Source organism: Leishmania mexicana, chromosome 34 (assembly GCF_000234665.1).
Source record: "Leishmania mexicana MHOM/GT/2001/U1103 complete genome, chromosome 34".
NCBI lineage: Eukaryota > Euglenozoa > Kinetoplastea > Trypanosomatida > Trypanosomatidae > Leishmania > Leishmania mexicana.
Window position 1 is genome coordinate 630,901 of NC_018338.1, and position 12,532 is coordinate 643,432.

The 12,532-nt window shown below is 57.2% G+C and overlaps 5 protein-coding genes across 5 annotated transcripts; all 5 read right to left on the reverse strand.

The window, feature by feature from the left end:
* Window positions 1-258: 258 nt before the first annotated feature.
* On the reverse strand, window positions 259-1,095 carry LMXM_34_1680 (conserved hypothetical protein; the record flags this gene model as incomplete). The annotated part of the gene is made up of 1 exon (XM_003879114.1): window positions 259-1,095. The coding sequence occupies one exon, from the start codon at window positions 1,093-1,095 to the stop codon at window positions 259-261; it is 837 nt and encodes a 278-aa protein (XP_003879163.1).
* Window positions 1,096-1,858: 763 nt separating this feature from the next.
* Window positions 1,859-3,346, reverse strand: LMXM_34_1690 (conserved hypothetical protein; the record flags this gene model as incomplete). The annotated part of the gene is made up of 1 exon (XM_003879115.1): window positions 1,859-3,346. The coding sequence occupies one exon, from the start codon at window positions 3,344-3,346 to the stop codon at window positions 1,859-1,861; it is 1,488 nt and encodes a 495-aa protein (XP_003879164.1).
* A 776-nt stretch (window positions 3,347-4,122) lies between these two features.
* Window positions 4,123-5,211, reverse strand: LMXM_34_1700 (putative RNA 3'-terminal phosphate cyclase; the record flags this gene model as incomplete). The annotated part of the gene is made up of 1 exon (XM_003879116.1): window positions 4,123-5,211. The coding sequence occupies one exon, from the start codon at window positions 5,209-5,211 to the stop codon at window positions 4,123-4,125; it is 1,089 nt and encodes a 362-aa protein (XP_003879165.1).
* Window positions 5,212-7,476: 2,265 nt separating this feature from the next.
* Window positions 7,477-8,811, reverse strand: LMXM_34_1720 (conserved hypothetical protein; the record flags this gene model as incomplete). The annotated part of the gene is made up of 1 exon (XM_003879117.1): window positions 7,477-8,811. The coding sequence occupies one exon, from the start codon at window positions 8,809-8,811 to the stop codon at window positions 7,477-7,479; it is 1,335 nt and encodes a 444-aa protein (XP_003879166.1).
* Window positions 8,812-10,515: 1,704 nt separating this feature from the next.
* On the reverse strand, window positions 10,516-11,631 carry LMXM_34_1730 (putative casein kinase II; the record flags this gene model as incomplete). The annotated part of the gene is made up of 1 exon (XM_003879118.1): window positions 10,516-11,631. One exon carries the CDS (start codon window positions 11,629-11,631, stop codon window positions 10,516-10,518), a length of 1,116 nt encoding a protein of 371 aa, XP_003879167.1.
* Between the last annotated feature and the right edge of the window lie 901 nt (window positions 11,632-12,532).

Consider the following 12,532-nt stretch of genomic DNA (forward strand, 5'->3'; position numbering starts at 1 on the left):
AGGCAGCACAGCAGCAACCCACCATACAGACAGAGACAGACAGCGACGAAGAAGCGTGCCTCTGAGAAGCTCCGAGGGTAACGGAACAGTAGGGAATGCGGCTATGATTGCACCAAGATCCGCTCTCGCGGCGACATGAGGAGTCGTGAGCTTCTTCAACGGCGGCACCTCTTTCCTTTCTCAAAACAACGATACATCGCTGCTCTCTTTCTTTCCCTTCACGTTTGCCCCATACATGTGGACTGTGCCGCGTCACTTTCAGATGCGAAACGCTGGGGCTGCTGACCGGGGACTGTAGATGTTGGTCCCGGAACTGCGGCGATCCCCTTGCTGACTCGGCCTCTGCGCGATGCTTAAGTCGTCCGAGGAAGGCGAGTAGTAGTGACTCGGAGAGGGGCCATAGTTCACGTCTCTGCGATCGAGGTCGGTGTCGGGTGTGTAGTAAAGCCTTATCGCACTTACCCTGCCATCACTATGGAGGCTGGGGTTGCGGTTCAGAAAAATTGTGTGGCCTGCTGCGGCAGATGGCGGAGTTGTGCCGCCGTCGCCCATGTAGTCCGGCTCGTCCATCGCGCGCCGCGCCGCCAAGGCAGTTCGAGTGGTGTAGTTGGCGCCGACCGACCTCGCAGTCGGTAAGGGGAACTTGATGAGTCGCACCATGAGGAAGAACCACACGCGCAGCGTCGAGTAGGCCAAGGAGACGCATGTTAGAACGTAGTTGAAGCCCATTATGGCGGCGGGGAAGTGCATCTGCCACACAATGCGCGTTTCTATGACGAAGATAGGCAAATCGCAGAAGAAGAGATGGATGCCGATACCGTAGACGCGGCGCCGCTTCGCCACCTCCTCTGGCTCTGGGAAGCGCCAGGCCCACATGTAGAAGACCGAGGCGCCAAAGAAGAGGGAGAGACAGCATACAATCGTCAAAACAAGGTACGCCACCTGTGTGCTGCGCGTGAGCCGTGACTCCGGTGTATGCACCCACGACAGGAAGTTTACAACGGTGAAAAGTGAATGCAAGAAGTGAATCGCGAAGGTGAGAAGCGTCACGCAGCGGGAGGTGCCTCCCAGTCCCTCGATGATTTGTAAGCCCATTGCTGACCCTTGTCTTCTCTGGAAGAGCAGGAGGGGGGTGGGCTACTGGCGCACCGTGTCAACAGCAACACGGAGCAGAGAGACAAACACATTCACGTGCGCCAGCGTGGTGCAGCCAAATCCGTCAAGTGACGTTGCAGCGCAGCGAATGGGGACGCGGGTACAAGTAAGAGGGTGGAGAGAAAGAGCGAAGAAGATGTGCAACAAGCAAGAAAAACAAAAAATGGCTCATGAGTGAGGGATATGCGAGCATGGACTTCCTCAAGGGAGCTGCTTCCAGGTCTTCTGCACCCTCAGCCCTACCCCTTCCCTCCTCGCACCCCGGATCGAGAGGGAGCGTTCCAGATAGAACGACAGCAGTTGGCCGCGAATGCAAGTGAGTCCGCAGCGCGAAGCGAAACAAAAGACATGCGCGTCGAGCGCACCAACTGGGATGAGGATAGAGTTGGACGCGCAGGAGATGGGGAATGGAGTGGAAGCACCACGTACAACGTGGAACAGAGGCTCCCCCCGCTCCTTCTTCACACCACATACCGGGCAAGGTCGTTCACTGAATCGGCTCCACGCGGGCCTCCACGCTCTTCTTTTTCGTTCAAGCTGCGCCAGCGCAGCCTCTATGCATTTCAAGGGCCACCCATACACGTTTATGCCAGTGAGCACGGTCGGCCGCACCTGTGTCCACCGCTCTTGTGGGAAGGTCAGTGCACAAGTGAGAAGAGAGGTCTATTACACCCCACCAACACCACATCTCGGTGGTGCATCTCTACTTCACACCAGCGGCAGACAGCTTTGCCTTGCTCGCGAGAAGAGACGCGTGCACATGCTCGAACGACTGCTCCGCAGCGGCCACCGATGACTGCAGCTTCTGATTTACGCTCCGTAAGCTATCCACCTCACTTTGAAGTCTCTCCAGCTCTGTCTCTTGCTGGGCAATCACCTTGGCTGTACTCTTCACGTTCTCTATAAGCAGTGCGCGCTTCTGACGGGCCTTCCCCTCCGCATCCTGAGAAGCTAGGAGCAGGCGTCGTAGTTCATTCACTTTCGCCTGCATGAGGCGGACTTCCAAAGCCGGCTCCTGCAACTTCTGTTGTTGTCTTTGAGAGGACGATAAGAGGGAGCTGCTGCTGCCACTGCCGCTGCCGTCCTCGCGTGCACCTCGCTGCCGCGCTCCACTGCCACCGCGAGCATCGTGTGACATGCCGCGAGACTTCACTGCACTGAATTTTGTACTTTGTTGCTGCTGCTGCTGCTGCTTCCGGTGCGCCTTCTTCCACATGCGATTCTCTGGTGCCTGTGAGAGAGAAGCTCCATTGAAGTGCGACAGACGCGGCAGTACGTCGTGTAGCAGCTGGGTGACACCCTCATCCTCGCCCTCGCTGCTACGCCTACCTGTCTCGTACATGGGGTTGCCGCGGACGTCGAGGTGGCGCAGCGACACAAGCGGCCGCAAGGCGCAGAGAGTGTCTCGGCTCTCCAGTTGATTCTGTGCCACGTTCAGGTGCGTAAGATGCAACAAGGAGCCGAGCGGCGTCAACGACTCAATTGTGTTGTTCTCCACGCTGAGATGCGTCAGCGATGCCGGTAGGCCACGCAGCGCAGAGGTGCTCAGCTGGTTGTGCCCGGCCTCCAGTACTTGCAGCCGCGGCGTGTACTCGGCCAAGTCGCACAGGTGTGCCAGTTGATTGTGCGCGATGCTGAGCCGCACCAGCGTGGGTGGCATGCTCTGACTGTGCAGCTGCGTCAGCGCGTTGTGCGACAGGTCCAACACTGTGAGCCCTTTCAAGGCCTCGCCACCGGTGAAGAGGTGGAGGGAGTTGTAAGATAGGTTCAATAGACGGATGGCGGGGAGCGCAGACAACGGCGGCGCTGCGCCAGCGGCGTCACCCCCATCTGTCGAGGTCGTTGAGAGAGCGGTCCGCGGTGCCGCCAAGGAGGCCTCCACCAGCGCTGACCGTGCCTTCGCAGCATCAAACGCGAAAAGCCCGCGATTCGAAAAGTCCAAGTCCATCCCGACAGGTGGTGTGCGTATTTTGTTTTTCGTTGTGCACACTGCAATCTGTGCCTGTGCGTATGTGTGTGTGCACCATGCAGCCTCGGTCGCTGCAGTGCGCCCCGGCTGAGGGGAACGATGCAGAGTAGAAGAAAAAAGGGTCAAGTGGGGCAAGGAATGAGCACAGAAGCCGTGGTGCAGACAACTCGCTCCTGCCCCTCTTTGCTGTCGCAGGTCGACGTCGTTGAATGCCACTGACATGCGCACGCGTTACCATAGGCCGAGTCGAGATCAAGGGGAGAGAAGGGGTGCAGATAGCTCACATGCACAGGAAGAAAAAAGGAAACAAGAACCAAAGCAAAAGGCCGCCTTTGTGGGGCGATGGAGGTTGTGCCACTGCAGTGGCGGAGCCTGAGCTGCCCCCTTTCCAGCCTCCATCCACATCTGTCTCTGACCCTCTCACTCGTTCCACTGCTAGACGACAAGGGGCTGCACCTCTCGTCTTCTGTCTCCCTGTTTTCTTTCCCACTGCAGCCACCTGAGGCTGTTCCGCTGTTCGACAAGCCGTCACATGTGGCAGATGGGTACGAAGGGAGGGGAGGAGGGGGGATGTCTCCGCGTGTATGATCATCTGTTGTTCACTTTGTTTTTCCTTTTCGCGCATGAAGAAGTTTGATTAGACCTTAAACGTAGCTCTCCGCCACGACGCCAACCCACGCGCGCAGCGCCGCCCGCCTTCTCTTTCTCCACGCTTGCGCACTTGGTACGTAGATGAACACAAGCCACATCACTCAAGACGTGCGTGGCGCATAGTGCGTTGAGAGGGCAGGGGAGTTGGTGGATTAGGTGGTGGGGTGTTATTCGTAATGGAGGCAGAGAGAAAGAAGAAAAAGGCAACGACGCCAGCGAAGGGAAGGCGAGCATGCATGGGCGCAGGGGGGGGGGGGGAGCAGCGTCGGCGCGCCATGTCCTGACAACCCAGACACACACATACACATACTCATCGACAACACTAGTGACACCAGTCGCGGTCTTTCTCAGCTTGCCTTCTTCCAAACATTCACGGCATTGCTGCCGAGGCAGGTCACTAGCGTTGTGGGGGGCAGATTCGGCCCCGCGAAGGACGGGTCTGGCTTGACGGCGCACGACACTCCAAAGTACGAGTCCATCAGCATCAGCGCCGACACACCGCTCGCGCTCAGTTGGCCGAAGCGCACGGTTGAGATCTCGTCCGGGCTGAGTGCCATCAGCAGCAGCACCAGCATCTGATGGTGCGCGTCGACGCAGCCACCCTCGTAAATCTGGTCGAACAAAAGCTGTGCTGCACGCTTGCCGACGTCCTCGGGTGATTCCTGCGGCATGGCGACCGACTCCTGGGAGATGACGCACAGCTTGCTCGTTGTCTCGGCGACCAGTACAACGCCGTAGCCACTGACACGGTCGTTCCGGTTGGCCTTGCCGTTGTCTACATCGGTCACCACGTACACATCAGGCAGCAAGTTGAGCAGTTCTCCTTTGGCTGCAGTAGCGGTTCGCTGCGGCAGGTCGGCCGCGGTCCGAGAGGCGAAGGCGATGCCGCGAATGCGCCGCACCCGCCCGCGCTCCTTCGCCGTAGTGCTAGTGAGACGCCGGATGGCCTTGATGTCTAGCTCCACCGCACCACCGCCACCAGGGGCGGCGCCGCGGCGGATGATCCGCAGACTGCCCTGCACCCCAAACAGCTGCACCCACCGCATGGTGACTGTGCGCACCGTGTCCACGGAGAGGTCCAGCTCGCCTTGGGTGGCGCCTACAAAGGTGATGCGCGAGTCGAACTTTGCAAAAGGAAGCAGCAGCAGCGCCGCCTCGATAACGTACGTGACGCAGCGCTGCGAGGGCACCTCGTGCAAAAAGGACCCGCCCAAGATCATGCCGGGCGTGAACTGCAACGTGGTATTGTGGTCGGTGCACTGCAGGGAGGAGCCGCTCGTGACGCGGTCGATAAACTTGAGGAAGTTTGCTTCGTGGGCCTGAACGCCCATCGGGTCCTCGTCATCATGGATGTTGGTGATGCGCACCGGATGCTTTGAGAGGATGCTACACACGATGTGGTGCCGAAGCAAGCTGCTGCCTTCGAAGTGCAGCATGGCAGACCAGGGGATGGGAAGAGGGGTGTGGGTAGTGCAGGAGAATGCGTGACAGTGAGTGTGGCATGAGGGACGGAGTGACGACTATAGGGGAGCAGCGGCCCTTTCTTGGTCTGCGTAGGAGGCTGGATTCGGTGGAATGGTGTGTGGTTCACTCAGCGCGCGCACGGGTGTATTTGAATGAGTAAGAGGGACAGCAAAGCACAGAGGAGGATATTCAGGGCAAGGGCGAAAGCTGAGGGTCAGTACTTCACCAGGAGTCTGTCAAGTTGACGGTGGAAAGGGAACGGCAAGCCGAGCTGCACCGCCACGCAGGTGAGGATGACAAGAAAGCATCTCTGATGCATCGTCGATCTCGCACGTGAGGCGAAGGTGCCGATGTCAGCAGGCGGCGCGGAGCTGGAGCAGTCGCATCCCAGCAGCTGTGTTTTGCCTCTTTCGGGATCGAGAGGCACACCCCACCAGACCTTCAAGGGCACATTACGGTCCGCGTAGCGGTATTATGATCACTATGATATCTTCTTGTGTACGTGTGAGAGCGTATGTGAGTACCCGAGCCGGTACTTTGATCTCAGAGAACCAACAACAACGGCAGCAAAAAGCGTCAAAGGCGGTGACTGACTGGACGCCACACGACTGCACGGGGAGCGGCCAACACACAAACGAACTACACCCCCCACCCCCACACCACCACCACCAGCACGGCACCGCGGGACAATATTATCAACAACACCTTGCCCAGTACACGCAACGAAGTACACACACACACACACATGCGTGTGTGTACGGAGAGAGAAGAGGGAGGAAGAAAACGGGACCTCCTTATTCGGATCCGCGTGGGTGATCGTGTGAGGGCAACTCGACAACAGCCAGAAAAGACAAGTCATGTGGGTTATATATATATATAAAAGAAGGAGCTAGTAGGCACACACATACACACACAGAGAAAGAAAACAGCAGCACCCGGGGGACATGACATCTCGAACTGCGTTGGCTGCCCTTTCAGGTAGTATGACGTTTTCCGCTTCCACACATGTGTGTGTGTGTCCATTCTCTGCCGTGCAGCAGGAGTCCAACGCCACTCTGCAGCCCCTCCGGCCAGTCCCAGACCCGTCTCGTGGTGCAACGCAGCCGCGGACACACGCCAGCGCAGCAGTGCGGCGGCTCGGTCGGCTGAGCGCGGCCTCGGTACCCTACCGATCCGCCGCCTCGCATGTCGCCTCACAGCGGCTCACATCATGCCAGTCGCCATCCCTGGTGCATCCCTCGCGGCGGCACGCAGGCCACCCACCACTAGTGGGCAGTGCGAGGGCCGGGCGGAGTACGTTCGAGTCACGCTGACACGCTGCCGGCATGAGCAGCGATGAAGCGCACTGACACCACCACGTCGTGGGTGCTTGGCCCTGCGTCACCACTGCAAGCGGTTCGGCATTGGCAGGGATAGGGAGGGGGGGGTGCTGCTTGGCCTCCCCCCCCCCACACACAGAGTGAGGGTGCTGGACCCTGAGGTGCAACGGTGAGGTGCCCCACCTCTTGTCATGATGGTGACTGTATCAAAGGGGAAGGAAAAAGCGGACCTTCCCACCAGGATCACATGTGCACAGAGTTCGCACAACGAGCCCATCGACGCGCACATATACCACGGAGAGAGACGCACCACCGCACACGCATAGAAGCGACACCAAAGACACAAAAGAAGAAAGACCGGCAATTATCCCAGCAAGTAAGTAGTGCGCGCACATCCAAGGATGCGTCGCATCCTCAGTGGAGGATCGCATGGAGGGAGAAGGGGTAGGTGGGACGACGAGGGCGATGCTGGGAGGTTCATCAACACACGGCTGTCGTCGTCCCCGCATCTCACTCCCAAACCCTTCAAGGGAAGGAAGATGCGGTAGAAGAGCTTTAAAAAACAACAGGCATGAAAAGGGTGGCGGGGGAGGTGAAGCAAAACCATAACCACATGAGGCAAAGGAACAGAGGTGCGGAACACACTACTCAGCCCCCCTGTCACTGCAATCCGCATCCTGTTCACCTCTTCCCCCCCTCCCCAGCCCGCACAGCGTGTCCGGTTCGCCAAGGACGTGTACAGAGATACGAGGGAGTCACGAAAGCACATATTGCATGGTGAATCGTGCGCCAGTTCCTCCACACGTGCTTTTCGTTGTGCTTATCAGCGGTCGAAGAGTCTCGTTCCCTACCGTCCTCCTCCTCCTCCTCCATCTCTCGGGGAGCCTTGTGCGTTTCGCACCCTCAGTGGGTGTGGTCTTAGAAAAACCACCATTTTCTCTTCCGCGCCTGCCCCGAGCCACCCTTGGGCTGCGTCGCGACCGCCGCGGCGCCGATCTCATCGGAGTGCTTGAGCACGTCCGCTGACAAGCGCGGGCCGAACTTTTCGTCATCGTACCCGACAGACACAGACTCGTACAGTTTCCACGGTATTGGCGCGATGTGCGACTTGGCGAGCGTGCACAGTTCTCCGCAGCCCTCAATGACGTAGCTCCGTTTTGGCGCATTGCCGTGCTTCGAGCCTGCATTGTTCATCCGCTCAATCACGTTGTACCCACCAACCACAATGGCGAACACCTGCGGCTTGTAGTCGCCCGATGAGATGTGAATGGCGAAGTTCGGGCTCTCACGGTTGGGCCCGTACGCGATGGAGGACAGCGCGCCGCGCCAAGCACCGTTGCTCAGGTGCTCCGTAGGCAGGTAGTGCGAGTTGAACCCGGGTACATCGTGCTCCATTTCCTGCCCGTCACCGAAGATCAGGCAGTGTCGGGGCACGATCGCCGCTAGGGGCATTCCGCGGAAGGAGTTACCCTTACCTCCGTTGCCGGTGCAACGGCGATGAAAGTACTCACAGTACAGTGGGCAGTCATCGTTGAGCAGACCAATGACAATGCGGCCGATGTCGGTGCCGTTCTCCGTTATGTCGAAGTAGACGACGCTGCCGATGCGCAGGTCGGCTGGCATCTTGTCCACGCCGCGCACCACTCGTTCGCTCGACAGGGTGGTCTGGTAAAACACGTACAGAATGATTAAGAGAAGAACGAACACGCCAATGCGAATAGCCGTCATGAAGAATGCATATTGTCGGGCGTGTTCCTCGCACCAGGCCATCATGACCAGCTCCAGGTCCGTCAGAATGCGCTGCGGCAGCGGGACTTCCTCGATAAGCGTGAGCGGCAGGCGTCGAATGCGGGTGATAAAGTTGCCTTTCTCATCCTTCACGATGATGGCGTCCTCATGAAACCCTTCATCGCCCTTCGCCTCTCCGTAGTCCTTCTGCACCACAGCCATTTCTGCACCGTCCTCTGCACTTGCCGGCTTGCTCATGTCGCTCCTATCTGCAGCGGCACTGCCGCCGTCGCCTTTCTCACCATTATCGCCAGAGATGCGGTCACCATTCGCCGGCAGCTTGGAGTCGATGCTCCTGCTATCAAAGCGCAACGCGCTACGGCGAAAGCCTGCTAAGAGAGGGGATGTGGAGGTGCCAAAGGTGCGCACCGAGGCTACAGAAACAGATGGCAACGGCCGACACACTCGAAACCGCAATAATGCCACCCCTACACGACTACATACACCTACATTACTGCGCAGCATCGTCGACCACCGAGTCCTGGCTTAGCGTACAACGCTGCAGTGGCGATGGAAACAACAATGGCACACTGTGATGAAGAGCGATAGTCCCAGAGGTGTGGGATAGAGTAAGTGGGTGTGGTCTCAGATGTGAAAAAAAAAACACACACAGACTGGCTCTCGCACAAATGCACGACCTCTGGAAATCACGGTGAGGGAAGAGAGGCGCTCGCCTACGTGAAGAGTGATCCGCAGCACGTCTGGTGCAGAAGTGGCACTGTAAAGATTGGGGATGGGGCTGCACAAGACAATACAATGCGTGTGCAACCGTAAACCCTCCCCTGAAGAGATGGCACTAAAGCATCCACAACATGAGGTAGCAGTCCACACCCATACACAAAGAAGAAAGCGCAAGAATGAGGCCCAAAGACACCTGGAAGTGAAAGCAGGGAGGGAGGAGGGGCGGGGAGAGAGGGCGAGAGAGAGAGAAAGCTCATTTTGCGCTCCGGGTGGGAGACACACCATCTAGATCAACACAACCATGATCGCCACCTGAAGGACGAGCTCGTGCTGCACAGCCCACAGTCAGCGCCGATCGTGTTCGCCCACTGGCACAGGGGGAGAGAGGATGAGATCTGAAGTAGCCAGAAGATTCTCCATATTTCATATTGCCCGTCCAACGCGTGGCTGCCATCCCCCCGTCAGCAGATCACGCCAGCAGAGGAACAAACGTGCACACACACACACAACCCCAAGGAATCACCGCTTGAAGGGGCGATGCCTCTCACGTCCTTGTTCCCAGATCACGTTTCCTCCGTATGGACCTGAGCGTCCCTGTTGCAATACTTTCGCGCTTCTTGTTTTCTCTTGACTCTAAAGTGCAGTGCAGACCTTCTCCTTTAGCACTAGCGTCAACACGAACTCCGCGCGCACACACACACACACACACGCACACACAGACACAGACAAGGAGAAAGACAGACAGTGACGCCAATCACACGGTCAGTCTGGGAAAAGGAGAAAGCACCACAAACAACGAAGAAGAAGGGGGATGAGCTCGACAATGAAAAATAATAATAATAGTAGGAATAAAGCAAGAGCATAACAAAACACAAAGGATCAAATATGCACACACACACACACAGACGCATACAATAAATTTGTGTGCCGTGGTTACGGTTAACGTGGATCAGAGCTAGCGTGGCACGACCGGCGGAGTAAGAGAGGGTTGGAGGACGAAGAGGAGGGGGAGCGGTCCATGTGTAGCGGAGGGCGAAGGGTTAGGAAAGGGGGAGAGGAAAACAAAACAGAAAGACACAAGTGCAAGCCCACACACACACACACACACTATAGATAAAATTGTCTGTGGCATGACAGAGAGAGGAGGTGGCGAGGGAGGAGGGATGCAAAGCAAGGTCCCGAGAGACTAGAAAATCCTCCGCAGTGTTCACGTGTGAGTATGTGTACCAAATATAAGGCGAGTACAGGCAGTGCCACACATACGACTTGTCTAGGAAAAAAAAACGCGAATGCGGGTGCTCCTCTCCTCTGTTTCCATCAGCAGGCACTCTCTCTCTTCCCTGCGCATTCGTCCTTCTAGTCGCCTTTCTGCCGTGTTGCTCACTTCTTTCTGGTGAGGAGCGAGAGGGCAGCCGAGACGCTACACATTCACTACCACAGTCACAGACAGAGAGGCAGACACGCAAGCGCAGGCTGCTCATCTTCCTTTCACGATTCTATTCTTGGCGCTCTCTTGTGCTCGTTCTCTTCGTTGCACACACTCGCGCCGCCGCCTCCGTTCTCAGCCCCCACGGTGATTCTGTCTAGCGTAAAATCCTTGGGTCTGACGGGGTCAAAGTATGGGTCCATCATTGCCTCTGCCGCTTGGATCCGCTTCATGTGATCATACTGGAGCAACTTGTCTAAAAACGCGAGTGCTTCGGGCGGGCACAGGTGCTCGTTTTGCCCATTCACAAAGCTCCTCCACGGCTTCTTCGCGTGGTAGCCGAGAGTCGCCTCTAGCACAGGCGGCAGACTCGCGTTGTGCTTCTTGAGGTACACTTGCAGATCGTCCGTGCCGAGCACCTTCACAATGCGCACCAGCTGATCCGTGTTGTCCTTCCCGCGGAAGAATGGCTCACGAATGAAGATCATGGCTGCTAGCATGCATCCCAGCGACCACATGTCCAGGCGGTAGTCGTACATAGGCAATTCTACGAGCAGCTCCGGCCCCTTGAAGTAGCGGGATGCGACGCGAGCGTTATAAGACGTGGCAGGATGGTAGAACTCAGCCAGACCCCAGTCAATCAGCTTCAGCTTACCTGTTTTATAGTCCAGGCACACGTTGTTCGGTTTCACGTCACGATGCATGATACCATGCGAATGGGCGTATTCGAGGGCCATGAGAACCTGGAAAATGTAGCTGCGCACCTCTAAATCAGTGAAGGTGGGGAAGACGGTTCGGAAGTCACATGACTTCACGTACTCGAAGACGAAGGAGGGCGTTTTGCTATTGGGCTCCCGCACGACATCAAAGAGCTCCACAATATTCGGACCGCCTTTGAGCGTCTGCAGCACCATCAACTCACGCAGAATCTTCTTTTTCTTGACTGGCTTCAGCACCTTGATCACAACCTGACGCAGCACCTTGGTGTCTACGCCGAGGAAGACGTCGCTATACTTGCCACGGCCGATCTTCTGCACCACCTCGTACCGGTCAGGGCTATTCCACTGCACGCGCAGAGAGTCGTAGTCCCAGTAGGAGGAGGGCTTGTTGACGTTGACGTGGGCGTAGCGGTGCGCGCCATCGGAAGCTGGCGATTGTGGTATCGATTTCGAAGACATGGCCCTTACCTTACGTCGCTTCGATCCGTTTTTCTTCTTTTTCTTCACGCACTTTGCTCCTTCTCCCTCGGAGATGTACCCTGACTATGCCTATACCCTCCTCCTTTCGAGTTCAAGTCGTACGGAGGCGAAGAGGGAGAGTCGTGGGCACCGCGCACACGTTAGGGGCGTGAGAAGAGTGTGGTAGTCAGATGTGAGAGGTTGGAGTCGCAAGAGAGAAGGGGGAAGGAGAACGATACAACGTCGAAGACTCATGGAGAAGGAAAGAGAGAGGAAGCACACGTCGATGGGAATGACTTGCGCTCCGCTTACCGATGCTGCAGTACTCTCCGTCAGAAATCCTCAGAACAGAGAGGCGAAGGGTTGTAAGATGCGGGAGAAGAAGTGGCACATCATGATGGGGCTTCGATATTGTGTAGTGCTTCCCCGTCCCCTCTCCAAGCTGCCACTCTTCTTCCTTTCGTTTGTCTCTCCTCATCGTGACATCCTCCGCCCATTATGTCTGCGCGCACAGAAGCGAGATACGTGCAACCCTGTCTCTCTGCTCTTCACCGTTTCCTCTCCTTTGGTGAGCAGGAGGGTGTCGAAGATATGGGGAGAGGGGGGAAGGGGAAGGGCGGGGACGCTGTGGCGCGGGCGGTTCTTCCTCCTTCCGCTGCGGTGACGCTGCCATCGGTATGACTTCTCTCTTCCTGCTCCTTTTCCTTTCTGTTTCGAAGATCACCACGCACGCAAACTGAAGAAAAAAAAGGAAAACGCAAACAACAACATTTTCTGCTTCCACACATGTGTGTGTGTGTGTCCATTCTCTGCCGTGCAGCAGGAGTCCAACGCCACTCTGCAGCCTCTCCGGCCAGTCCCAGACCCGTCTCGTGGTGCAACGCAGCCGCGGACACACGCC